At 39.2% G+C, this 25,251-nt stretch overlaps 3 protein-coding genes across 8 annotated transcripts in view; 2 read left to right on the top strand and 1 right to left on the bottom strand.

Moving 5' to 3' along the window:
- Nucleotides 1–451: 451 nt before the first annotated feature.
- Nucleotides 452–7,572, top strand: cldn2 (claudin 2). Of its 5 annotated transcripts, none has more exons than XM_066646609.1 (5): nucleotides 452–485; nucleotides 1,412–2,297; nucleotides 5,448–5,545; nucleotides 6,178–6,316; nucleotides 7,226–7,572. In XM_066646609.1, exons 2-3 carry the CDS (start codon nucleotides 1,468–1,470, stop codon nucleotides 5,476–5,478), a joined length of 861 nt encoding a protein of 286 aa, XP_066502706.1. In that variant the 5' UTR covers nucleotides 452–485; nucleotides 1,412–1,467; the 3' UTR covers nucleotides 5,479–5,545; nucleotides 6,178–6,316; nucleotides 7,226–7,572. The 5 variants fall into 5 exon arrangements, with proteins under 5 accessions (XP_066502706.1, XP_066502704.1, XP_066502705.1 ...); XM_066646607.1 differs by lacking the exon at nucleotides 452–485 and adding an exon at nucleotides 1,151–1,284; XM_066646608.1 differs by lacking the exons at nucleotides 452–485; nucleotides 7,226–7,572 and adding exons at nucleotides 1,151–1,284; nucleotides 7,119–7,209.
- Nucleotides 5,317–14,356, bottom strand: rbm41 (RNA binding motif protein 41). Its single transcript, XM_066646606.1, has 7 exons — nucleotides 14,237–14,356; nucleotides 10,060–10,176; nucleotides 9,479–9,680; nucleotides 8,541–8,745; nucleotides 7,604–8,118; nucleotides 6,449–6,596; nucleotides 5,317–5,852 (listed from the first exon to the last, which is right to left on the bottom strand). The coding sequence occupies exons 1-7, from the start codon at nucleotides 14,242–14,244 to the stop codon at nucleotides 5,701–5,703; spliced, it is 1,347 nt and encodes a 448-aa protein (XP_066502703.1). The 5' UTR covers nucleotides 14,245–14,356; the 3' UTR covers nucleotides 5,317–5,700.
- A 794-nt stretch (nucleotides 14,357–15,150) lies between these two features.
- klf8 (Kruppel like factor 8) overlaps nucleotides 15,151–25,251 on the top strand; it is a 51,417-nt gene continuing 41,316 nt past the window's right edge. Inside the window, exon 1 of one of the 2 annotated variants that reach the window (XM_066646163.1) lies at nucleotides 15,151–15,430. Coding sequence is in view for 1 of the 2 variants with exons in the window: in XM_066646162.1 (XP_066502259.1) it covers nucleotides 15,710–15,736 (27 nt within the window). In the remaining variant the exon portion in view is untranslated. Of the gene's footprint in view, nucleotides 15,431–15,492; nucleotides 15,737–25,251 lie in introns of those variants that run through there. The other variant, XM_066646162.1, reaches the window with a different exon arrangement.

Genomic DNA, 25,251 nt, shown 5'->3' with positions numbered 1-25,251 from the left:
GTAATTAGGGTTAATGCCCTGATTCAGAACACTGGACTTTGACCAACTTCTGTTTCATTTTAGATGAAGGCTTTTTCAGCTCAATTTAGCACCAGCTGAGATCAAAATCTGTGGAATTTAATCAGACCCTCCTTAGTTATTTAAACACTTATAATAACACATTTTGTGATTTATAATGTTAGGGACACAGTCTCATTATGTGTTACAGTGTGTTATTCTATTTGTGAGATTTTTTTAATGAAAGTTTTGTTGACTGTTGGTTTACTCTTTGGAGCAGTGAGTGGAAACAGATGCTGGATTACATTTTAATCTCATTACCACGTTGGTGACATGTGAGCAGAGATTTGGTGAGATTAAGCTCAAGTCTAAGCCAGTCTAAACCACACACACGCACACACTTCCCTGAACAGATGAAATCTCTGCAAGTATCCTGCCTATTCTCCACATCTACCTGAGAGAGAATGAGAGAGAGGAAGATTATCTAGGTAAGTGTATATGTGTGTATATGTGTGTGTGCGTGTGTGTGTGTGTGTGTGTGTGAGAGAGAGAGAGAGACAGAGAGACAATAAGATGGAAGGCAGACATGTATGACATGTGCTTACATTTACAACGTGCATAATAGTTCAGCAATTAGGAAAATCTTTCACCTAGATACTGCGATCCATTCACTTGAAATGTAAAGTAATTGTAATGCATTTACCAGTGCGTACAAACATTCCTAACAGTCACTTAAAAGCTCAAACAGATATATACTTACTTGATATCTGATAAGTAATGAATTTCTTGCTTATCGCTGTCAACATCTGATTTTCAAACATATATATCAGCTTTAGAAAAAAAAAATAAATAAAAACAAGCAAAACTATGATTTGTCATTAGTTTTTTTTAATCCTGTATTGAATTAAAAACCTATTTTCAATTATAATAATTGGAAAAGTATTCACCTAATAAATCTTGTGTTTTTTGTTGTAACATATGTGCAATCATTCACAATGTGCTGCTGACAACATGTTCTAATTGGCTGTGTGTTGTTTGTCATGGCTGGTGGACAAAAAGGAAGGAGCTGTCAATCTGTGACTGACCCTGTCCTTCATTCTGTGGCCTTGGGTTTGGGATGGGGGCAGTAAAGGCCTGTTTTTGGGGTGTGTAACGGGTGAATCTTTAACATACTTTGCTGGATGTGGCTGTAGATCCTTTCACATGAACTGTGAAAGCTCTCAGTGTTTAGACAGTGATAGGAAAGCAGTAATACACAAACAGAAGAGAGTACACAGGACGAAATAGGTAAGTGAACACATATAGACTTAACAAACCCATGTTATCAGTGGTTATATACATATTATGTATGATTTGTTTTCTGTGTTGTCGGTCTTCAAATGTTCTTGCTAAATTTGAGTTGTTTCCACTTTAGTAAACAGGAATCTGCTCATGATATCCGTGCATCTGTGAGGTGCACAAGACCCAGCTATGGTTGCAGCAGCGATGGAGGTGATGGGCTTTTTAATGGCCTTCCTTGGTATGATTGGTAACTTGGTGGCTACCCTTCTGCCCTACTGGGAGACCTCGGCCCACATTGGTCCCAACATTGTCACTGCTGTGGTGAACCTGAAGGGCCTATGGATGGAGTGTGTTTACCAGAGCACAGGAGCCTTCCAATGTGAGGCTTATAACACCATCCTTGGCCTGAGGACGGACCTGCAGGCAGCCCGGGCCATGATGGTCATCTCGTTGATCTTGTCCATTATGGCCTGTGCTGTGTCTACTGTGGGGATGCAATGCACCGTGTGTATGGAAGGCTCTTCCGGTAAGGCCAAAATGGCCGGTGCTGGAGGGTGTGTGTTTATATTTGCTGGACTTATGTCCCTCATCCCTGTCTCCTGGAAGACCCATGAGGTGATACAAACCTTCTACCATTACAGTGTCCCGGACAGTATGAAGTTTGAAATTGGCGACTGCCTCTATGTTGGATTGGCTTCTTCTCTCATGTCGATGCTTGGTGGAGGATTATTGAGTGCATCCTGTTGTGATGATCTGGAAGCGAATGGAGGTTTCAGACGCCATACAGGGGGTTACCCATATCCTGATCGCACAGGAACTGGAGGGAGAGCCCGTGCAGCACCGCGCTCTGTTCCCTACCGTCCAGCCACACTGCAGACTGGAATCAACCTGAACACGGCCAACAAAAACCAAACCCTGGCTAGCCATGTCAGCACCAGTAGCCACTCCACTGCTCCTCCTCACAGCTCCAGAAAACTCGGAAAGCACAATGCAGCAGCAGCCAGCTACGATGTTACGGGGTATGTCTGAGGATTTCTTTTGCCTTTGTTGCCTACTGCCTAGTTTACCTTTGTGCCATCAACCTGAAAGGTGATGTTCACGATTATAATAAAAACATTTTTTTTTTTAAATTCAGAAGGTGTTTCCTCACCATTTGCTAGCTCACAAGTCTGTTTATGTGCTGGAAACTGGTCTAAGGTGTTAATGAAGCCCCAGTGTCAATAAAAAAACAAAGTGGCTTGGACACACATGCTAGGCTTCCTCTCTGCTCACTGCAGAGAAACAGCAAAAAGACCTTAAAATGTTGAAAATCATGAAAACATATGAGGGTATTGTGTTATTTCTGCTTCATAGGTGGGTAATATTGACTTATATTTGCTCTTTTATTCACAAAGTAAGCACCAAGTGTTTACAGAGTGCTTCAAAGATAAAGAGCTCAGGTTACAAATGAGTTTCTGTGGTAATTCAAACGGTGAATAAAACAGCCGTTTTTCTCCTCAAACATACTTTTCCACCTTCAAAGACATGGACTTTCTGAAGACGTCCTGTAGATGTTCTTTTTAAATGCTTATTATTGCTGAATGTAATGGCCAACACTGGCATTAAGGCACAAGCAGTCAAGTAACATCGCTAGAATGTGCCAATATTTTTTTCTTCCTTCTCAAGCCACATAGTGACTGTATGTCGTTTGATGTTGAGAGACTCCAAATAAACAGCAAGACATGTCTGTAAATAAAAGGATGCAATACCTCCAAGTTCAGCAGTCCAGCTCTGCCTGTTCTGTGTAAACATGCAGAACTAACATTTCACAATGACTTGGCTGTTTATCAAGTGACTGTAAATATACATTTGTTTTTTATATGTTGGAAATTACTGAAATGTGTGCATTTTGTATGGTAAGAGATTAAAGAGATATTGTATTCCTAAAGAAGCCTTACTCAAATTTATTGTCTATATTAGAAATAAAGCCGATGTTTGGACTGTTGACATCATTTCTACACTTCACTATAATTTTAGGTAAATTAAATATGACTTTTATTCTACATTCTACAAGTAGCTTGTTGGTTTGTTTGTTTATGGCTAAATAACTTAATTATGTTGTGAGATGTTCTTCATGTTTTACAGGGTGTTGCCATGTTACTAGAAGATATTTTTAACACCATGTTATAACCCCATATTTATAATATCAAACAAATAGGAAATAGCACAATTCACTAAACTTAACTGGTGAAATGATAAAAAACAGCCTAAATCCGTACGATCAGTAAATGATCCTTAACCAACAACATTGACAGAGCAGATTTCTGACTTGGCTGCAGCCAGAGAAATGATTTACAGCTCAAGTGTGAAACACTGAACTAGAATCAATTAGACGGATCTATTGATGAGTGATTGTGAGAAAATGACTTGCTATAAACGTCACAGATACACTCTCTGACAGGAGCCTGAAGTTGGCTAATTACTTACTACCTTCTAATTTGAATTTTCTGGTCCACATTAAATGGGGCCGCAGTTACATTCCGCCACCTGTAGATGGCCCAATATCACTTGTATGTATAAAATGAAAAGCTGAAAAATGTTCAGCTTCGACAATTGCACGTTTTAAAATCTTACATTAACATATAGAAACAAACAAACTAATAAACTCTTGAGTTTCACTGCAAAAATTTAAATCTAAGCAAATAAAATTTACTTAAATCTCCAGATTAATAATTTTATCTACTGAAAGTCTTATTACATTGGCAGATATTTTTTTCTTAATTCAAGAAATAACAAAAAAAAAAAAAAAAAAAAAAAAAAAAATATATATATATATATTTCTGGTCCTCTGAACTTGCCTTATGGTGAAATTCTTTCATTTTATAACACTACATATTGTGGTTACCAGAGTGGTTTGAAAATAAAAACATTGCCTATACATTGCCATCTAATTCCCAGTAATATTTTAAAAAGTAAATTTCAGTGGGGGATATAAGACTGCTGTTGTTAGTCTCTATATGATTTTGTGATTAAAGGGTAAAAATATGTGACAGCAAGGCTCAATTGATCAGGATCCTTCTTGTTTCTGTATTTCTTGTGGTGGTGTTTTGTTTTTCTCTTCCTCTCATGTGCCTTAGTCACACCCTGTTAGAGTTATTGTTCATAGATGATTTCTGTTACAGCTCTGGTCCCATGTTGGGATACTTTGTTGAAGTTTTTTTTTTGGTCATGTTTCTGTACATCACAGTTTCTCTAGTGTGTATCACTGTTTTTCATTTATTAAACTCTTAAACACCTCAGTAACCCATTGTATACCAAATGATTCTGATTTTTTAAATGTTACATTAATCCTGATTGATAACTAGGCTGCACGGTGCAGGTAGTGTCGCAGTCACAGAGTAATTTTTTTTTAAATGTAATTTTTTAAATAGCAGGAACAATATTAATCAGTATAATCGCCAAATAATGTCACCAAATTCAGCCACAAATAAATGTGTTTCCAAAAAAAGTTTAAGCTAAAATCATGTCTCAGACTATTGTGAAACAATGTCTGAATCTTTAGGCTACATATTCTTTTTCTTTGTTGTCCTTGATCCTATCCTGGATAGTTGACGGGTTCAGCAGACAGTTACTGAAAACATTTATTACCTAAGTAAGGCTGCTTCTACCAGTAGTTTTAAAATAAAACTGTTTTGTTTATAATTTGTTTGACCAGAGGAATATTTGTTCTCCAGTTTCAAAGAAAGTTTTTTTTGCCACTGTCACCTTTGGCTTGCTCAACTGGGAATAAATAAATAATTTTTTTTTCTCCAATCTAAATTCTGTAAAATAAATGTGCCTCATCAGACCAGACCATGGCTATGACTGTCATATAGCCAGTAATATTGTTTTGTTTTCTCTACAGCTGAGTCTCTGGGGTGTCTTTGATCCGGGTTGTTCTTCCTTGGACCAGTTTAATTTTAATCAATAGTACCAGACTACTAATTATACAACAATAACAGTAAAACAACATACACGTGTAAAAGCGGGGGAAAGAAAATTAACAGCATAATAAAATTTAATTAAAAAAACACAACAACATATCATAATAATTAAAAAAAAAAACATAGCTTAATTAATTAACCACAAAACTGGTTTCCATTTTAAGGGATCCCAATTTAAGCTGTTTGTTAAATTCGCTCTCCTTACAGCTTCCTAGATCAGTGTCTGGCGAAAATCTGAAGAGGAGAGTGGATCCGCGGCTCCCCCTGCTGGTCTGAGGGAGAACACGCACCTAAAACCCAATGGGGTAATTGAGCTCTATATTGTATTGAGGTCACAACACACGTTCAGCAGCGAGAATCACGGCGCTTTACAAAACATGCTGTTTTTATTTTAAAATTAATTTTTACATTGATTTACAGACTAGGAATGTCAGTATTACAAGAGAAATACATTAGGGAGTTAGTTCTTTGAGTCTTTTAGAGCCCCCTGTTCTGCAGCAGTATTAGAGTCTCTCGCATTTTTCCTCTCCCGACCAAACTCAATGACAAGAGGTTTGTCCAGCAGCTTGTAGCCGTTCAGCAAGTCCAAAGCCGTCTGCGCAGTCTCTACATCTGCAAAACCACACATAAGACACAATTAGTATTAAATGACATAACATTTATTTGCCAAAACCACGTATTAAGTGACTACAATCTAGTCAAAGCCATTTCTATCCAGCCGCTATGTTTCCACCCAGATATAAGCCAAATATGCTCTCTTGGATTCCCTGTGGCATCACGAGGGGTGGTTCCAACATCTACACGGCTGTGCCACCTCAGAACCCAGATATTTTAATTAAGGCAATAATGGAATGCAATAACAGCAATTTTTCCTGAACTTGTTTAAACGTTTTGAATTTCTTTAATGTATTAAATGTATTATTTTTCTCGTTCCCAGACATCAGTTGGATTTGTGTTCTCCTTTAGTGTCCAGCTTGACTCCTGTATCTACTGAGTCTTATTTCAATAGTATTTGGACTCTAAGCCTGTTTCTACCGATGAAGATACATTCTCTGCAGAAGACAACAAAGCATTTTGTAAGTTCGTATGGAAAAGAGTGCCAGCTAAATGCTGTAACTGTAAACGAAATGTATGCAGGTAAAAAAAAACCCTGCAGATCTATCTGTTCACCCAAGCTAATGGCAGGAATATCAGACAGCAGCTTATACCAGAGAATGTGATGAAAGCTTGGCCCTTCAGTCTGCCTGTAAGTAGTCGGTAGAGAATCGGGTTTGTGTCTTCCTTCTGAAATCTGGAGAACAGAGACACCAGCTGGGCTAGAGAGGCTCGAGGACTCATGTTTTTCACACACAGCACCTGTGCAGAAAAAGGTGTATTTTAACATGTACAGGAATCCAGACAGATGCACAGCACAAATATATCTCACAGCTGAAAATAATGCAGCGCAAATGGACGTCTAAATATTGCATTTACAAAAATATTACGATGTGGCAAAGTTTTATGTTGATCCTGTCTGTTTAAAAAAAATAAAGTATGATTTCAATGCTGGCATAGAAAGACCACTGGGATCAAAGACACCCACCGCGACACTAATCAGGAGATAGGATGTAAAATACTTGACGAATAAAGCTGTAGATGTTTACAGAATTGTGTAGCAATGAGAATTTATTTACAATAAAATTAATTTCAAAATCAGTGATCAAATCTCACTGAATGGTATAATTTTTAAAGAAATTTTGTTACAAGAAATAAATTATTAAAATTGATTGTTTTAAATTCTACTACAAAGCTACTTCAAATTGGACAAGAACAATTTTTGTTCTAACATTTCAATAACAATTATTATTGAATATTCATATTCTGTAACTGCATGTTCAGGGTCGCAGTGGGTCCAGAGACTACCCAGAATTATTGGCAGGAACTAGACTGGGTCCCAGTCTCTCCCACACACTCACACGTCAAATCCTGCATGTGTTTTTGGACAGTGGGAGAAACCTGGAGCAGAACAGAACACACCAAACTTCAAACTGACAGTGACCCGAGGCAGGACCCTAAAGCTGTGTGACAATGACGTTACCTGCAGTGCTACCCTTTCCAATTTATAACAATCAAAATGGACACTTGGAGCATCAGTCATTTTGCCCAATTATTCTTCTACATGTTACAAAAGTCACTCTTCTGACACCTTGTGTCCTGGGTGTGTGAGAGATTCTGTGCTAAACCTGTTTGTAAATGTTGCTGCGCTCTCGTGTGTGGGGCCCAGTAGGAAAATAAATTAATGAAATAAATAAACAAGAAAACATTTTTTATACTGTTAGCTAATTGTGGTGGTTTGACTCATTGCTGCAATAATGGAAACCTACATTGGATGGCTCTCCGTGCTGGTAGTTCTGAAAGCGCGAAATCTTTCGGATGTCCTCCTCTGTCGCCCGATTGTTCCTAATTTCCTCATCCGAAATGTCCTCTATCTTACCACTGACCATCAGTGGACCGTTCTGGTTTGGCCCTGAGGCAGCGGTCAGACGTCCGATTGGTTGGTTCACTGTGATTTTCTGTGACGCAACAAGTTCACTGAGTTTCTCTTGATTCTGTGCCTGTGTTTGATCATTGCTGCTCATGCTTGAACATGGCACATGGCTTCCTAATGATTTACAGTCATCAAGTGGATGTGCTTGATCTGTGTCTTGGTCCGAAGGTGGAGACTGGTTGTGATAGGTATCTGTCTGTGTTAAATCAAGTTTATCTGAAGGAGGTGACAGAGAGTCTACTGTGGCGTAATCATGAGAGTCTTTCTTCTGATGGTTGAGGAAATCTCTATATAACGAATCCATTGGGTTTGAGGAGGTGGCCCTCTGCTGGTCATTCTGTAGTTCTTCGTCTACAAATGAGAGAAAAACATTGAGGTCAGCAAACTCAAAACCTTATTTACCACCTATATACTGTGACATATGAGTAGAATAAAAATCTATGATATCTATAATATAAAGGGTATTATTTGCACAGTTTTATATATCGTACAGGAAATATGGTGCACATTTATTAATCTACTTCATTGCTCTTTTCAAATGGAATTTATTCTAAGTCATTTAAACTTTGTTTTTTAGCTAAAACTTTCTTAAATATTGTAAACAGTCTGTGTATTTCTTCAGTATTTAAATGTCATGTGGTCACTCAGCAACAAATTACTTGTATGTGCAACATAAATTGGTAAAAAATAAATAAAAATGATTCTGGTTCTGATTCATTAGATGTGTTTACCAAGGAGCAATGGACCCTCCATTTAATTTCAGTTTATTTCACCTTGATGGTAGAGGGCAGTCAGGAAACTGCAGCGGTCATTGCCGTGGAAGAGAGATTTCTCAATCTCCATTTCCCTGCGGGAGAGAGCCCGGCTAGCTGAGAAGCGCTGGGGTCGAGAGAGTATCTCCTCCCTTGCCTCCATCTTGTCCCTGATGACCTGGAGACGCTGATCCATTGCCTCTGGATCTACTTGTACTCCCCGGTTCTGAGAGAAGTTTAGATAATACACATACTTTTATTTTGTTTTATTATTTAAAAAAACACATAAAAGTTCAGCAAAACATTTTAGCATTTTCGCTAACTTTACCTTCTATTATTTTCACATTAGCCATTTTTCTTTTTGCAATTTGGGTAAATACACCCTATAAATTATGCTAGATATTAAATATGATGGGATGATATGCTGAAATAGTTATGATATTTTCTTGTTTTATCTTGTACAATATTCTGGGAAATGTAGGAAATCATGCGACATTAGTTCCACCACAGCCTTATGGTTTATTACCACATTGTAACCAGGTTTAAATACTCCTTACTCCATAAAACGAAATAAAATATATAATAAATCAGTCATAGAGCTGTAACTATTGATTATGTAAGTAATAACGTACAACGATTATGAAGTAGCCGTTCTGAGGTTCTTTAATAATGCAATAAAAACATGGGCTGCAAGACTGGGGATCACAATCCCTTATTATTATTATTATTATTTAATTTAAAATAAGTTTCATGATTAACAGTGCAATGTAAAGCTTAAAGAAGTAGAATAAATAATGTTACTGTTAAAGTAGTTCAGTAAAGTTACATTTGAGGTATAAGGTTTTGAAAGAAGCGATTACAAAACATGAATAAATTAATGAAGAATTTGAGTTTTTGTCTATCATCTCTAATGTCCGGTTGCACTGTCCATTGACATTGTAGTACTATATTTCCAGTACCTTCCATTTGCTCTCTGGCAGGTCCCTGCTCTGCCACAGCTGGATCTCAGTGTCAGTGAGGCCCAGCTCTCTGAGACTGGTCAGCTGCTTCTCTCCATCCTGCAGTGCCTGGAACTGAGCCAGACTGCGAACCCCTGCTGCCTGCTCACCAAATGGCTTGTACAGGGAAGCTGGAGCGAAGCATTTCTTCTTAGCCACACAACTACAGGACAAAGACAAAGTGCAGTGCAGTGAATAAACACCCCATTAATACCCTTGATTTCAGAAGGAAATGTTAGATAAGCTGGTGTGTACAAATTCGTGGCCATTTAGGGTATCAACAAAAAATTACATTTGCTGTACAACTGTACCGTTTATTTCAGTTTGAATTCAAATTTACACAAGGGGATCAAAGCCACAAACAAGTGAAACATTTCTTGCTGTTCCAGCTGCTCTTGTTCAGTCCAAACATGTTAAAAAACAACTAATTGTAGACCTTCTGAATGTAATAAATTCTCACTAGCACCAAATGTCAGTAAAGACTTTCTACTTGTTGGCCCTGAGCCCCAATTCTTACTAAGTGGGATGAATATGACAGTTACCGGTCAATGTTGACGTCCGTATCAAGTTGCTGGAGCAGCAGGCTGTGGAGCTGCCTCTGACCCTCCGTCTCCTGCTCCTCAGGACCTGGACCATCCTCACACACATGACGAGTGACCCTTCACAAAATGAGTATACACAGATTTACACTGGGTACACTATACATGACCTTAAAACTATGTATTGAACATATAAATGTAACTGGAGGATTTGTTTACAATGTACTAACAAGAAAAACTATACACCAAATCTTTTATGTTTGTTCACCTAACACACCTACCACATGATAATTCTACTTAAAAAATATAATGACATAAAAAAAATATAACCTCCGCCCTCACACACCCTACCCCTTTGCCTGTTTTATTAATTTTCTTCCTTTGCTCCATGATAAAACGACAATGTAAGAGAACTGACAATTGGCAGTAGGGCTGTGTCATTTCGTATCATGCACAATAATATCGCAAACATTTTCAAACAATAAAAAAAGTCAATATTGTGATGTTTTGACTTGTTTAGGTAATGACGTCACACAGTTACACGTAACATGACTTACATTCATTGTTAATCATTTAAGACTTCAGTCGTGTGGAGGTGGTTTGAATATAAAATATCATTCATTCATCTGTAACCGCTTATCCAGTTCAGGGTCACGGTGGGTCCAAAGCCAACCTGGAATCATTGGACGCAAGGCGGGAATACACCCTGTAGGGGGCGCCAGGCCTCCACAGGGCAACACACACTCACACTTTCACTCACACACTCGGACACTATTGAGTCGCCAATCCACCTACCAATGTGTGTTTTTGGACTGTGGGAAACCGGAGCACATGGAGGAAACTTACGCAGACACGGGGAGAACACACCAAACTCCTCACAGACAGTCACCCGGAGCAGGACTTGAACCCACAATCTCCAGGTTCCTGGAGCTGTGTGACTGCGACTCCTGCTGCGCCACCGTGCCACCCTTAAAATATCAATATTCCATATATGTTTTATACAATGTCAGAATCTTGGTAAGTTATGGTCATTTACAAATTAAGCAAATGCTTACACATTTATATTTTGTTCCTTCTGAATGTTTGAAGTTGTTAGAGTTGTACAAAAATAAAATGTTATACATAATAATTTAAATAAGAAATTAAATACATTATTAATTTAATGTAATTAATAATAATATATAATTTATCTTGTTGTTCTGGAAATTAATAAAAGTATTTTTCAGTATTTGTTCACCAAGAATATTGCCAAAATATCCTGAAATATCATATTATTTTAGGGCCATATCTCCCACCCCTAATGGGCAGTTAGTTGTGCAGTTCATTTCCAAACCATGTTATTCATAGCTACAGATGATTTTAGCCTGCTGTTTTTATGATGGACTCATTTCATTAGCGAACTTGACTAAGTGACGTTTCTTTGAAAAATAGCTCCTCATGTCCACCTTCTTCTTTTTTCGCTGCCATCCTCATTCGCTTTTGACACCCATGTGTCACCCAAAATTCACCTGAGTCTTGCACAGTAAGTCTTGCATATGACTGGAAAGTTTTCCTTCCAGTTTTGGCGCTGCTAACACCTAAACAACAGAGACTCACATGACAGCAGGGAAAGGCACAGCAAATCACACTGGTCATATATGTTACCAGGAGGTAGGACTTGAGTAGAGAATGTGAGTTAACCCTTTCTGTACCTCTAGGTTAATGAGACATTGTCACATCGGTTGTTTTTTGTTTTTGGATGGGATCAAATTATTGGTGGGGACATTTCAATTATTGCTGGACATTTACTGACCAATGTAAAGTGATGTTATGGAATCATGTTAAAATGTGGTGGAGAATTACATTTTATTATGTGAGTAGAGCTCAAGATTATATTGACATTGGCCTCAGAAATGAAAAATCTTTCATTGTGCCATCTCTACGCATTACATAATCATAATCAAAGTCAACAAATCTTTAAATACATGCACACCCTTACCATTAGAAACCACTGCATTTAAGCACTCTTGATATACCTGTAGTTTTAGAATAACACCCTGAGACAAACAGAAAGCCTGTCACAAATGACATTAAAAAGGCTTCATAATAACACTCAACAATCAATCTCTAAGCTCATTAGAATCTCTTTGTGAAGAGCACTTTACCAAAGCCAGTATCAAGTCAGGTACATTTTTCAAACATTGCCCAATGACAGGGTTTTAATCACAGTATTTAAACAAAATGGGAGTGGATAAAGACACACCTGCCTCACCTGTCTTCACGAAGCTCACACACCCACTGACTAAATGCCAGCCTCAGTACTCTATATGCCATGCAGATCTGCTCCAACCTGTTGAACTTAAACGCTGCCTTCATACATATCAACCAAGCAACGTGCATGGTACTCCTGCTTATAAATTACAATTTGATTATGTCAGGTTTCACTAGAGCTCAAGTAACTAACTTGGCCCTTAATGCTGAAGCAAGCAGCCCAACTACACTTTGTCTAGTTCAGATTGTGTCTTGATCTGTACATCTCATACAATTCTAGAAAGCAAAGGTTTCTAGATGCATCAGCACATTTGATGCATTTGAGTTATTCAAGTCAGCATTTCATATAGTGGTCTTATTTTATGCAAATAGTTTCTGAAGATGTATAATGGAAACTTAAAATGGGTATTGGCTCACACAGGTTGCCACATCACTGCTGTATGTTTCTATAATCTCTGACCAATAACTTGAAAAAAAAAAAATTTGGACATTTTAAGGGTACTCCACCACCAGCTATTCTTTTTTACTCAATAAACTTTAAGAGTTCTACACAAGGCAAAATCTCAGCATAACATCTAAAAAAAAATCTAAAAACAAGCTTAAAAATTCTGCAGGTAGGTTTGATTATATTCCTACACCAATAGTACACAACTATCTAAAAGCATCCACATCCCTTCTAATCAGTGATTTTATCTACTATAAGGCACATTCAATCAGTCTTAAAGCTGTTCACCAGCTCATGAACAAAGACACTGGTCACACAACTGGATGCTGTGGAGCAGACACACAAGAGCCCAAGGTCACCATGCACAATGCCAACTACAGAGGTTTAAAAAAACAGTAAGGATTCTGATTTTTCAACAGAAATTGTTTAAAGGTCCTGTTTAAATGTAAAATAATAATAATAATAATAGTAGTAGTAGTAGTAATAAAATGAAATATTCATTAGAAATTCAGAGTGGATTGATGTGAAATGCTTGTTTTTACAGAAATTTATTGAGACTAAATATTTTGAAGTAAAATAGATAAAATAGATACTACAGAGCAGGTACTGGGTGGTGGATAGTTCTCAGCGTTGTAGTGGTGACACTGAAGTGGTGAGGCGTGTTGTGCTGTTAAAAGTGCTACTTTTTAAATGCTGGCCTCTGATGAATTACAGATTACAGGAATATGATTATCACAAACATTGCAGCACTCATGAGATACACTTTCTGACTTTATATTTGCAAGGTGGACCAACATGGCTGCTGCATCTAAAACAGTGACCTGGGAGAAGGCAGTTTTTAAAAATTCCAGCTGCAGTGCTGTGTCTAATCCACTTGCAACACACACTAACACTCCACTACCATGTCAGTGTCACTAAAGCTATTAGAATGATCAACCACCAAATCATACTTGCTCCTGAACATTGAACATCAGGGTGAAAGCGGCCAATCAAAGAATACATAGATACAATCTGTAAATATAGAATTTCAATAATTGTACCTCTATGTCAAGTGTGGCTGATGGATAATGAATGTAGAATATTAGTGTATGAGTTCTTCGCCAGTCACTGTGTAAATCTCAGAAGACAGATTTGGATTCACTGAAGTTTTGGGATTTTAAATTGACACCCCAGTCCATTCGCCAAGTCTGTAAATAACCCTGAATCGAAAAGAATTTCACAACAAATGACTCTGGACCACTGCGATTAATCTCATTGTTTATATTAAGAAAAATATGTAAGTGTGGGTAGAACGGCCTTTGACTACTGCTGTTATAAACAGTCCAATAAATGCCCTGCACCTTACAAGAACGTCTACAGCCACATTCACCGCACGTATAGCAACCCACACTGCACAAAAAGAAATTATACACTGGCTACATTTTCAGCAAATTCAGCAGGCAATACATAAAAATATTTGCAAACTGTTAGTCGCGTGTTTCTTACCGCTTCATGATTATCAAAACATATCCACATCCTGCTCTACGCGGAACTAGTAAGGACAAAGCAAAGGACTCTGGGAAATGTAGTTGAAATTACTGTGTCATTTCGTTATTTATAGCAGTGTGTAGACACAGTGTTTGTGACCTGGGTACACACTGGTTTCCAAAAGCTGCAAGAATTTATAAAAAGGAACAGTTAATGTCTAATAATATTGGGTTTTCACTTATGTATGTGGACATGATTTGTGTTACTGTTGTTACCATTTTAAAAATAAGTGCTTAATGTTTCTTTTGGTCCTACTTTAATAGTTTACCATTGTATGTTACACAATAAATGACTATAGGACATGGAACCACACAGATATAATACAGAGACAATATCACGGTGGGTATACAGAACTGTAAAATGTTTAACATTTATCCTACTACTACGAATAATAATAACTACGAGAGAGAGAGAGAGAGAATTTATGCAGAAAACTAACCACCAAGGCATTTATTAGCTACCTCTGAACATTTAGAAAAAACAACTAACGACAAGAGCTAAAAAATAAATCACCAAAAAACACTAATATTTTAAATTAAGAGCAAAATCAAACAGGAAGCACTGGATAACTGGTATGAATTTACAGGATGCAGTTATGTCTCTCAGGCATTGTTTACACACATCTGGGTATATCCCAATTTTTTCCAGGTTTCTTTTTCTTTTTATAAAACTGTTTTTTCAGAAATCTGAATCTTAATTTGAACACAAGCCCAATTGGTAGGCCTGTACCTTCTAGAAGGCAGCAAAACCACATAGACATTTATTAAAGAGACAACAAAAGACATTTATTAAAGAGACAAAATGGGCGGCCGTAAAGATAAATAATTCACTTTATTCCGTCGTTTGTAATTCTGTGAAACCGTGGTGTCTCTTTATTTCACATTGTGTGTTAGTGTCTTTCCGCTCTGCCTCAGGTGCAGAAACTTGTTCAGAGTCAGGAGAGACATCCGCTCAGCGCTGACGTCAGCAGGTGAGGCGGCCGGCTGTGTGCAGAACACGGGGAAGAGAAAGAGAAAAGAGAGGAAAGAGAGAAACATGGCGATGATATTGAGAGGGAGCAGCGCGCTGAAGGGGAGAACAGGGCTGAGGAGAGCGGGGCTGTCAGGGCTGAGCTGCTGCGGCTGGTCCGAGGCGCAGTGACGGCGCGGAGAGGTGGGGCCGCAGGGTGGGGTCAGAGCCTCAACACAGCAACAACACACACACACTCGCACAGAAACACGCTTCAGGGAGAAAACACCACGCTTTCTCGACGCCGGGGAAATGATTCCTACGACCCACTGAGGCGACGACCGTCACTTTTTATTCACCCTCTCCCAAAACAACTGATAGGAAAGGTGGAAAACTGTCGTCGACATTAGTATTATTGAAACACACCCTCCACTCCACCCCTTTTTTTTATACCACCGCACCCGCTTAGCTACCGTTACCGAGATGCACACGGAGACTCGGAATAACAAAGTAAGTCCATTTTATTTACCGTTGTTGACTTGTCAGAAAACACTTGACTTGTGACATTTCAGCCGCATCTGCTGCTAAAGAAAAACCCTGTCAACCACTTGAATCAACGCTGCTTCCTTCGTTACGGACGAATCTGAAGTTGGCTTCTCTTATTCGAATTGCCCGTTCCACCTTAAATGGTGCAGGGGTTACAGGCGCCAGAACCTCACTGCTGCACTATTTAAGGTGGAGCGTGAAATTCCAGCTAGAAGGCTGGACAATGAAGCGGTGAAACCTTTCTGGCGAGCCCGGTGACTCTGCTAACGCGAGGCGGCTCAGAGCAGCTGTAGCTCGGTCACTTTTCAGAGACGCTCACGTTAGCTCTGGCCACCGGTTCTCTCACCGTTAGCTCAAACGCCTCCTGCGCAAAGTTAGACAACTCTTAAACTTAGTCCTCCCTTTCAGTAGAGCCGCTGTGGGAGAACGATACCGTTAGACCAACACTGTACTCGACCGGTCCTTGTCCTTTCCTTTTCGAAACAGATTTTTGAAGTGGTCAGTGCAAAGACAGGAAGGAAATAACACTGAATGCAGCTAGCTTGTAAGACACCATCTTAGTTTCTTAAAGCGACAGAGACCTTAGAAGAACAGAGGAAACGCTCAGGACAGAGGGGTACACTGCCGCTAAATAAGGGGAGGGTGGCATAGGGGAGCATTTCCCCATACACTTTATAATTTTGTGAAACCTGTGGATGATTGGCACAAAACGTATATAGCTTTTATTACTGATGAGGTTGAATTTCAAATAGCGTTACATTTCGGTAATGTTACATTGTAGCAGTGTGTGTGTGTGTTTGTTGCTGTAACTTATCTGTTTTTGCTGTACTGTATATAAAAAAAAGTGTTCAGGGGTTTATATGGGAACTGGGAATACTAAAAGAACATTCTGACTGTTAAATTGGTTATTTGCCTGAACAAATTAACCTTCCCTATGATTTAGGGTTCTTTTAAAGAACCCTTTTAAAATTGTTCCAATTCTGTTACATGTGAAAAAACCCTTTCCAGTAGTACATATAAACCTTCTTGTTAAGAGTGTATGTTTAAGCTTGATGAAGTTGGCCCTTCACATTTATGTGGTGCCTTTTTTTGGCTTTAAACCTACAACACAGACTTCCTAAAGTGAAAGCGAGTAGCTACCTGTCTCCTCATTTCCTGTTTTTTAGTTGTTGGAGGATAAGTTATCCTGCAAAATAGCATTTTTGGACCCTGTATGGAGTTGTACTGCTCAGTTAATTGTTGAGGTCACTGTACTTGAGCTACACCATCAGGCCTTAGGAGGCTTGCTGCAAGACATTGGATTGTTCAGTTGTTGTAGGCTTGCTGCAGTAGTGGATTAACCACTCATTCATATGTGTGATTTAGAGCAATGAATACAGATTACATTGCATTTGTGGCTTGTATGTTGACATAAATATCTTTATGACAAGTTGTTAGCAAATCCACATTTATCTTAATCCACCTTCTATTGTTCAGATCACAGTAAAAGTAGGGCTGTGTACCATAACAACCAAACAGGTATTTGTTTTCTTACTCAGTGCAACACCTTTAGCCTTATTAATATAAGTTGGCTTCAGGGGTGTAATCTATAAGCAGGTCCGACGTGAGTGGAGACACTGCAGCAGGACCTGACTTTGGTGGAGCCAGGGTGGTGACTGAAGTGACATGCTACCATTGGAGGAATTGGGAGTGTTCGGGTCTGGGCGTGCCCAACAGCTGGCAATCATTAACAACTGTAGACAAACTTTGGTCAAACTAGTTAAACACTCTGTGCTCGTCCACTGGTCCCAGCCCTTGGGTGTTGTCAGGGAGACATCATGCAGGGATGGCGTCACGGGTCGAAGTGTGTGCTTGGCTGGCCTAATAGTTAGGAAAGGCTTGTTAGGAAGGAGGAGGCTGTTTTAAACATCCAGACAGTAAAGGTCTGTCACAGCCCTAGAGTGGATGGCTATATTTAGGAGCTGGGTGCCATGTATTTGTACTGTACGACTCAGTCTGGGTGCGACCGGGGTTATGCTCTCGCACAGAGGTAATGGTGCACACTGAGAGCTTTAAACCACACCTTGCAGTTTCCCTCATTTTTGCTGTTCCCTTGCTCAGTCTGTTTTGTTTTGTTTATGTCGTTCCAGTCTCTCTACCACACCCTTAACTTATGATCAGACTTAGTTCTTTGACAAAAATAAAAATGCCTTGGAGTGATGTCATACAAGAATCATATTTGGTTTCCTAAAAACTCTCACTGAATATTGGTATATGTCAACAAGATTCACAAGCTTGAAAGACATTTTTAAAGTTTAATGTACCTCCATGTTATGCTGTGGTTATAAACCACTTATTAATATTTTTTATAGAACCATGTGTAAAAAGGTTTTATTTTATAAAAATAGTACTTTATTTTTTGTTTATTTGCTGGTTTTCTCTATGCGTTGCTGCAGCACTCGGTCACCTAGATCCAACTAATCTGTAGACAGAGGTATTTCAACACATAATAGATCGCCTGACTAAATACAATTACACCTTTATGCCTGCCTGTTGTAGCCTATTACTTTTTTTCCAGAAACTTCCAGAGTCTTTTTTATGTGTATGGTCATTTTAGTCAAATTTCATAATCGATTTTTCACAGCAAACACATTTTTTAGGTGGGTTTAATATGCTAGTTCATGTAGCTAAACAGACTGCTCCGGGCAGTTTAGCTACATGACAGCCACATAGCTGTGGCATAGGGCAGATATTCTATCTGAGCTAGCCAGGTTTTTGTTCTTTTTTTGCAGACATAGGGCACTTAAATGAATATAATTAGAGGTAGCTAATTTGCATATAATCAATCTTTCTAATGTATTCATCTTATTGTCTGTACCATTCCTAACATTTCCACTGAAGGCTGATGGGAAAGCTTCATGTGTTCACAAACTCATCACAAGCCTGGTAATACCAAGTCATAAAAGATAAAAGGTTTTCACACATAGTCGAGTGTAAAACCTCCTTTCCATGTAAAGTGCAGTCTAGGCTGAGTTTTTACACCTGCAAATCTAAGGTTATTGTTCTGCAGAAGGACACAATTGTTACTTGAAAGGTGCCCAGCCCACACAAGTCTGCACATGGTTTCTATAGTGAAAATTAAGTAATGATGTTTTTCCATGGAAAATATCTTGTGTACCAGGAATTTCCCATTCCCATGTTTCATGGTCCATTTTGCCTGCATGACTGATAGATGCATAAAGAAATACATCAAGAATTCTGTTGTAAAATACATTATCTGATATTGAGATCTGTGACTTTGTAAGGGCGAGTTACTCTTCTGTTATACAGATGGAAATTTTGTGGATAATTTTTGGCATCCCCCTGTTCTACCTCTTGCAGCATGACCTCTGCTGCACTGTTCCACTCTGTTTCTTGTCATTGTGGTTTGTCTCAAATGCAGAGGTGCTTTCTTCCTCTTTCACTCATCATTCCCACCATGATAGCTTCTCAAAATTATGTGTGCAATGCTGAATATGCCCCCAGCCTTATAAACTTGTCATAACCCTATGTTCACTTGGCAAGTAAAGAGACTGCTCTGTGCAAGGGGTCTTCAGGAAGATCTGAATCAAACTTGGTGAAGCAAAGTGAAGGATAGGTTTTGATTATGTTGGTGTACATAGTGAAGATCGGAGTTGGTCGTCTGGAGACATAAGGCGACTTGATTCAAGTGGCACTCCAATTAAAAGAATGTCTATATGTTTTCAAATGTCGTCGCTGTCCAATGAAATACGTGCCTACCTTTATGTCAATTTTTATTTTACTAAACTGCTTGAATACAGCAGCTGTCTTTCACATTGTGTACAACGTTCATTATTAATGGACCAATAAAAATGTGCCCTAAGTACTTGAAATTAAATACTTTTACTGTTATTTCTTCTGTAAAGTTAACATTTTTGGAGATGCATGTTTTTCTTTGGCCAGTGACAAAATGCATTACAATCTCTCAATTTCATGATGTCTTGTTAAACCCTTGGTTACTGAGTGTATGGCCTGCTTTAAGTGCTTTATTATTGTGCATCCATACGTGAAGTCTATGTTAATAGCTAATGATAAGTTTGATAGCAATGATGACAATGCTCAGGATACAAAGTCAGGTGCACATGTCTGCACATGTGTTTCTGCATGTAGGCCTACTGGTGAGGTTACAGCCTTCTTTAGATGTTGAGCTCTTGTTTAATAACTGGATCCAACTTTGGGGTAAACGCACTAGTCATTTCAGAAAGTGCAAACAGCATTGGTATGAGGTAGGAAAAATGAATAACGTTGAAACTGAAAGAGATTTTTTTTAAGTGGGATGAAACAAAGCCAGGGTGTGTGGTGTTGATTTTTTTTTTGTGTGTAACTAAATTGTGTTTTTATTAAAGCCACTTAAAATCAAAACGCACGCTTGCTTAATTGGCCTTCTTCTCTGAACCTTAGTAAACACTGGTGGTTGCTGAGCTCTTTGTATGCTGGTTTCTTGAAAGTCTCTCCATGTCAGGCCTGTGGTTCCTCACAGAGCGAAGAGTGGCTGAGAGCGGAAGCGATGAACATGCAGGAGATATGATCAAGGGCTGTAGCGTTTACTTTGTAGGAGCTGCCTGAGGAGGGGTGTGTGTGTGTGTGTGTTTGTATGTGCATACATTCATGTTGGTTTTGTTTCAAAAACATGCTTCAGGCTGGAGGAAGTATGTGTGATGTTAAGGGAACTTTGCTGTGTTGTGTGGTTTTAAAGGAAGTGTATACCCCCATCTTTCCCTGGTGTTGGAATGGGTGGAGATGAGGTTTGCTTGGGTGGGGGCTTTAGAACTGAAAGCCTGTTAGAGAAGTAAGTGTGTGAGAGTGTGTGTGTGTGTGTGTGTGTGTGTGTGTGATGGGGGGGCTGTGAGGATATTGTCCATGTCTCCCCAGATTAGAGCCGATGTGACAGAATGACCCCCTACCAATGCTGCACAATCATTAACCAGGGAAAGAATCTCGTCCCCATAGCAACCCCTGCAGTTCTGCCAAACTGGCTGCAATGAGAAAAAAAAAACAGGAGAGGAGTTGGAGGGGGTGGGGTGGGGTGCTCAGGGGTGGAGAGGGTGTGTCTGAATATATGTATGTGTGTGCGCACAACTATTGATGTTGGACGCAGCTAGCAGCACACAGCTGAATGTTTGAGGCAGAGTGAGTTGCTAATTTAGATACTCATCTCGTTTGTGTGGCCTTTTCATGCAAATGCAAGTTATTTTCACAGGCCTCATAACATAGAGGCCCAAAGACTAGGGCTGTGCATATTAATAGGGTGGAAAGATACATTCAGACCACATCTTGATTTGATTCCCACCAATATTTGATGGTCTTTTAATACTATGAACTATGAGTAATAATAAAAAAAAGATAGCTGGAATTATGGTTGCATAATCTATTATAACAGCACCTGATCTGTGAGGCAGTGGAAGTGTGGTGCATGACATGACAGTGCAGGACTGGATTGTTGATTGGCACTGGTTGTTTGCATGGTTTGGTGGTGGAACTGTGCAGTTACAGTCGTGCAAATTTTCAAAAGCACCAAATGTGACATGGCTTATAGCATGTATGTAATTTGTATTTGAACTAAATAATTTTGAGGATCCAGCAATAGTGCTGTGCTCTTACTAAGCTACACATTCCCTGTTTTTAATGATTGTATTGGGAATGTTAAAGATTTTTTTTTTTATTTATTCCGTATTGGAATGTTGATGTTTTTGACATTTTTAAAATGTCTTTTCATCCTGAAAGAAGTCCAAAAATGGTAGTCGTCCAATGCCTCTTTCATGGAAGAATAGACGGTCTACTCAGGTATGCACTCTGGGAATAGCAGCATAATTCCCCTATGCCTCTAAGGCTGACATCACCAGTTTTCTCTCCCTCTCTCTTTCTCTCTTTCACTCTCTCATTCTCATTTGCTCACTCACTGGTGCTCTCTGGTTCTGCTGCAGAGACATCAGTTGACTTCGCTTTCTCTCTCTCTCTCTTTCTCTCTCATTCTCTGATGGGGGAGGAAGAGAAAGAGAGGGTGAGAGAGAAATACTTCCTTCCTGTCTCGGGTGCTAACCCGCCTCAGTCGGTGAAGGGCTTGCGAAAAAGAAACCAAGCTGATAAATATAGTGTCTATGAGATGTAGAGGTCTTTACTATCTGGGAAGAGTTTGAATAGTTGCTACAGAAGACTACTTGCAGAGGATTTAGACAGAGGCCTTTCAAGCCTTTTTGTAGCTGAGCTATGCCGAATAAATTCTCCATAGATGAATTTTTGTTGGGCCCAATGCTTGCAGGCCAGAGTAAGCAAGCGTCAGATGAGTGTGGGTGTGTGAGTGAGGGACGGGAGGCCTGTGGGAAGTAGCAGCAAGCTTTGCGTCAGCAGGGTGTGGTATGATAAGAGCTTGCTGTCTCTGCTGTGGTGACTGTGCCAGCCATTAGGGAGACACTCCTAGGTGTGTGTCTTTAGTGTGTGTATGTTTATCTTAGCATTTGTGTCCAATAAAGCGTTCACTCCCAGCTGTCATCTGGGGGGCTGTTAAGTTTTCAAGTGCTGTGCCAGAGTGTCGATGTGATTTTAGTGCATAAGTGACAAAGTGAAATAAAATACTGCCACCATTAAACATAACCCCATGAGCCCCCTGAGTCCTTTCTACCCCTGTTTCTCAGCATTAGGGTCGTTATGACACTAGAGTTAGCGTCTTGACAGCAATATCATGTATAGCCCCTAGCATTTTAATGATATGACATAAATATATTGCATTACATTGTAGGCTAATGCTTCACTGCATCTTGACAGTTGCATTAGTATCGGCGTATGTTTGGTGTGTTAGGGCTATGCCTGTTACAGTCACAAAGATTTTAGTCAATGGTTAATTGCATTTACAATTGTGATTGCAAGAATTATGAGGATTGATGACATAGAATTTTTGAATTTCTCATTAATATTTAATTCAGACAACTTGCATTAACCATTGCTAGATCTTATAGCACTTTTACCCCAAAAGAACTGGTTCTTGAATCGGTTCCATTTATGATTCTTGGAACCTTGGATTTGATGGATCCGAGGATAGGTCTTGTGGGTTTCTTCGGTTTCAGCGTGGTTGAATACACTGCCAGAACCAGAGATAAACAGATAAAGCCAGGACAGGGTCATGGTTTATCCACTGTTTACATATCATAGTGATGTATTATACACGTGTATAAATGTTGCAGTGTTCTGAGCCGTCCTGCTGAGCTTGTAAACAGTAGAACAGAGGAGAAAAGGAAACCAGCATGCCTCATGTTGCCCTGAACACAACCCCAGGAAACAAACAGAGCACTTTCCTGTTTTTAATTTCTTTTGTTTTTGTATATAACACGCTGTGAATTACTTGTCCAGCTCCATTCTACAATAATGCTTTATTTGAAGCTTTCTGCTCTTTCTGGAATTTTTTAGCTCAACACACCCAAGGTTTGGGTTGAAGAGCCAATACTATTCCAGCTGGGAACAAATATTTGTAGTTTGGCAATAGTGCTGAGCAACCAATCAATATTACGATTAATTGTACATTTTGCCACGATTACGATTAATGAATGATTATATTGTTATTGTATTTTTGACCTTCATAGTTCAGTGACGAGGCTTGTACTGTAAATATGCTCCACTATTAAAGCTGGGATATTTTTTCTAATGTGGCTGGGAGCTTGTTCCTCTCTTTTTTATTGAGCACTTTTTATATTTGGTGTGTGATTGTGCTTTGGTCACTGTAACTGTTTTTTCTCAGCATTTACATTTGACTTCTTTTTTTTCAGTGTCGTCTTAATTAAAGTCAAAACACAACACGTTCAAACCACAGATGCCGTGTTTTTCGAGCAGCTCGAGTTGCTTGGTCGGCCTCAGCATTTAGGTTTCTTCCATGTGGCAGATGGGGTAGAATCATGTGACTACAGCGTGGTAGCGTGGTTTTAAAGGGGCAGTACATTAACAGACAGTTGGGACATAACAGAATAAAAATAATTGATATAGACAAGATTACGTTGATTAGAAGTTCTGAATGTCATTTTTGATTAATTGCCCAGACCTATTTGGAAACCAATTAAAGTTTGACTTTTCAAAATGCTCACTGATCTGTTGAACATGAATTTTTCTCTTGTTACTGCAAAGTCTATTTCTTGTTGTTTGGTATTTCTATGGATTTAGAATTTTACCCTTGAACTTTTTTGCCTTAAAAACATTTTACATCACTTTTTTTAACATAACGGACCTCCAGACTGTCGTATGATCTTCCTCCTGGATGTTTTCTGTACCTTGTTCACAGTAAGCAGAGGTCACGACTCGGGTAAAGAGGAAGGGTGGAGTTCTGAGAGACAAGACCTCACCTTTAGTGGTGTATTCATGCCTGCTGTTTGGAGAGAGAGTGAGAGAAAGGCTTTGCTAGACTATCAAAGGAGAGATCAGAGGGAGATCTACAGCCAGCAATCAAAGAGGCTGCTGTATCAAAACTGGGGGGAGCCAAGTGTCCTAAACTCAGAGACGTGGATGTGTGCAGATGGAGAACAACAGAGGTGCTTCAAAGGCAAGTCCAGAGGGAATGTAATGTGGACACACAGAGCAAGATCAGCATTATAAACACATGGGCATTTATATGGAGGACTTGATGCACTAAAATGCATGGGCTATAACTGGGATAGATCAAGTAGAGACAAATGCACCAAATGATTATTTCTAGAATCTATGGACTAATATTTGCACAGTAATTAAAATATTATACTTTTGGCAGTTGCCTCTCACCCTGCTCTGTTACAACATTGTTCAGAGTTCTGCCTGTGTGGTGAAAGGTGTGTGTGTGTGTGTTTTTAAACTTATGATGCAACAAATCAGAAGAAGCTATATCACCCCTCACTTCTACTGTAGTGCAATAAAATCTGTTGGGATCATACATATAAGGTAAGGTTCTCTGCCCTGAGTAATCAACTACATGTTGTTTTATTAATTGATTCATTAATAAGTTGCATTAGGTTTATGAGCTGGGAAATCACGGCACTTGGCTTGAACCAGTTCATTTGGACTCTTGGATCCTTGGTTCTACCCAGTGAACCGGCCCACGTTTCCACCAGTTTTGATGGGAACCATGTTCTCAGCGGGAGCATTGTGGGGTTGCTCAGTTCCAGTGCTGCTGAGGCTAAACTCAACCCAAGAGCCAGAGATAAATAGACGGTCTGTTCCAAAACCTGGTGAACTGCCTAGGTAGGTGCTGACTGCATAGACAGCTGTGTAAGTAGGTAGCATTCTAATGGTCGTCTGTCCACATGAGTCATGCAACAGGTGTTTTTATTTTTTATTTGTTAAACCTCTGTGGCTAGCATTGCCTTGCTGTTACAACATGGTGGATTGTAATCTTCTTGTTTTTATCTTGATTCTTATTATTTTTTGCTCTGGGAGAAGAGCGTAGTAGACAGGAATTGTTCTGTTGTTTGGGTGTTGCATCATGGGAT

Source organism: Hoplias malabaricus, chromosome 15 (assembly GCF_029633855.1).
Source record: "Hoplias malabaricus isolate fHopMal1 chromosome 15, fHopMal1.hap1, whole genome shotgun sequence".
Taxonomy (NCBI): Eukaryota; Metazoa; Chordata; class Actinopteri; order Characiformes; family Erythrinidae; genus Hoplias; species Hoplias malabaricus.
This window is presented reverse-complemented; position numbering and strand designations above follow the sequence as displayed.

Coding starts and splice junctions, on each gene's coding strand:
- cldn2 (XM_066646609.1), top strand. CDS start 1,468: ATGGTTGCAGCAGCGATGGAGGTGATGGGCTTTTTAATGGCCTTCCTT. Junction 2,298..5,447: donor GCCAGCTACGATGTTACGGG/GTATGTCTGAGG, acceptor CTCTCCTTACAG/CTTCCTAGATCAGTGTCTGG.
- rbm41 (XM_066646606.1), bottom strand. Junction 6,597..7,603: donor AGCACGGAGAGCCATCCAAT/GTAGGTTTCCAT, acceptor TTTTCTGCACAG/GTGCTGTGTGTGAAAAACAT. Junction 5,853..6,448: donor AGCTTTCATCACATTCTCTG/GTATAAGCTGCT, acceptor GTGGTTTTGCAG/ATGTAGAGACTGCGCAGACG.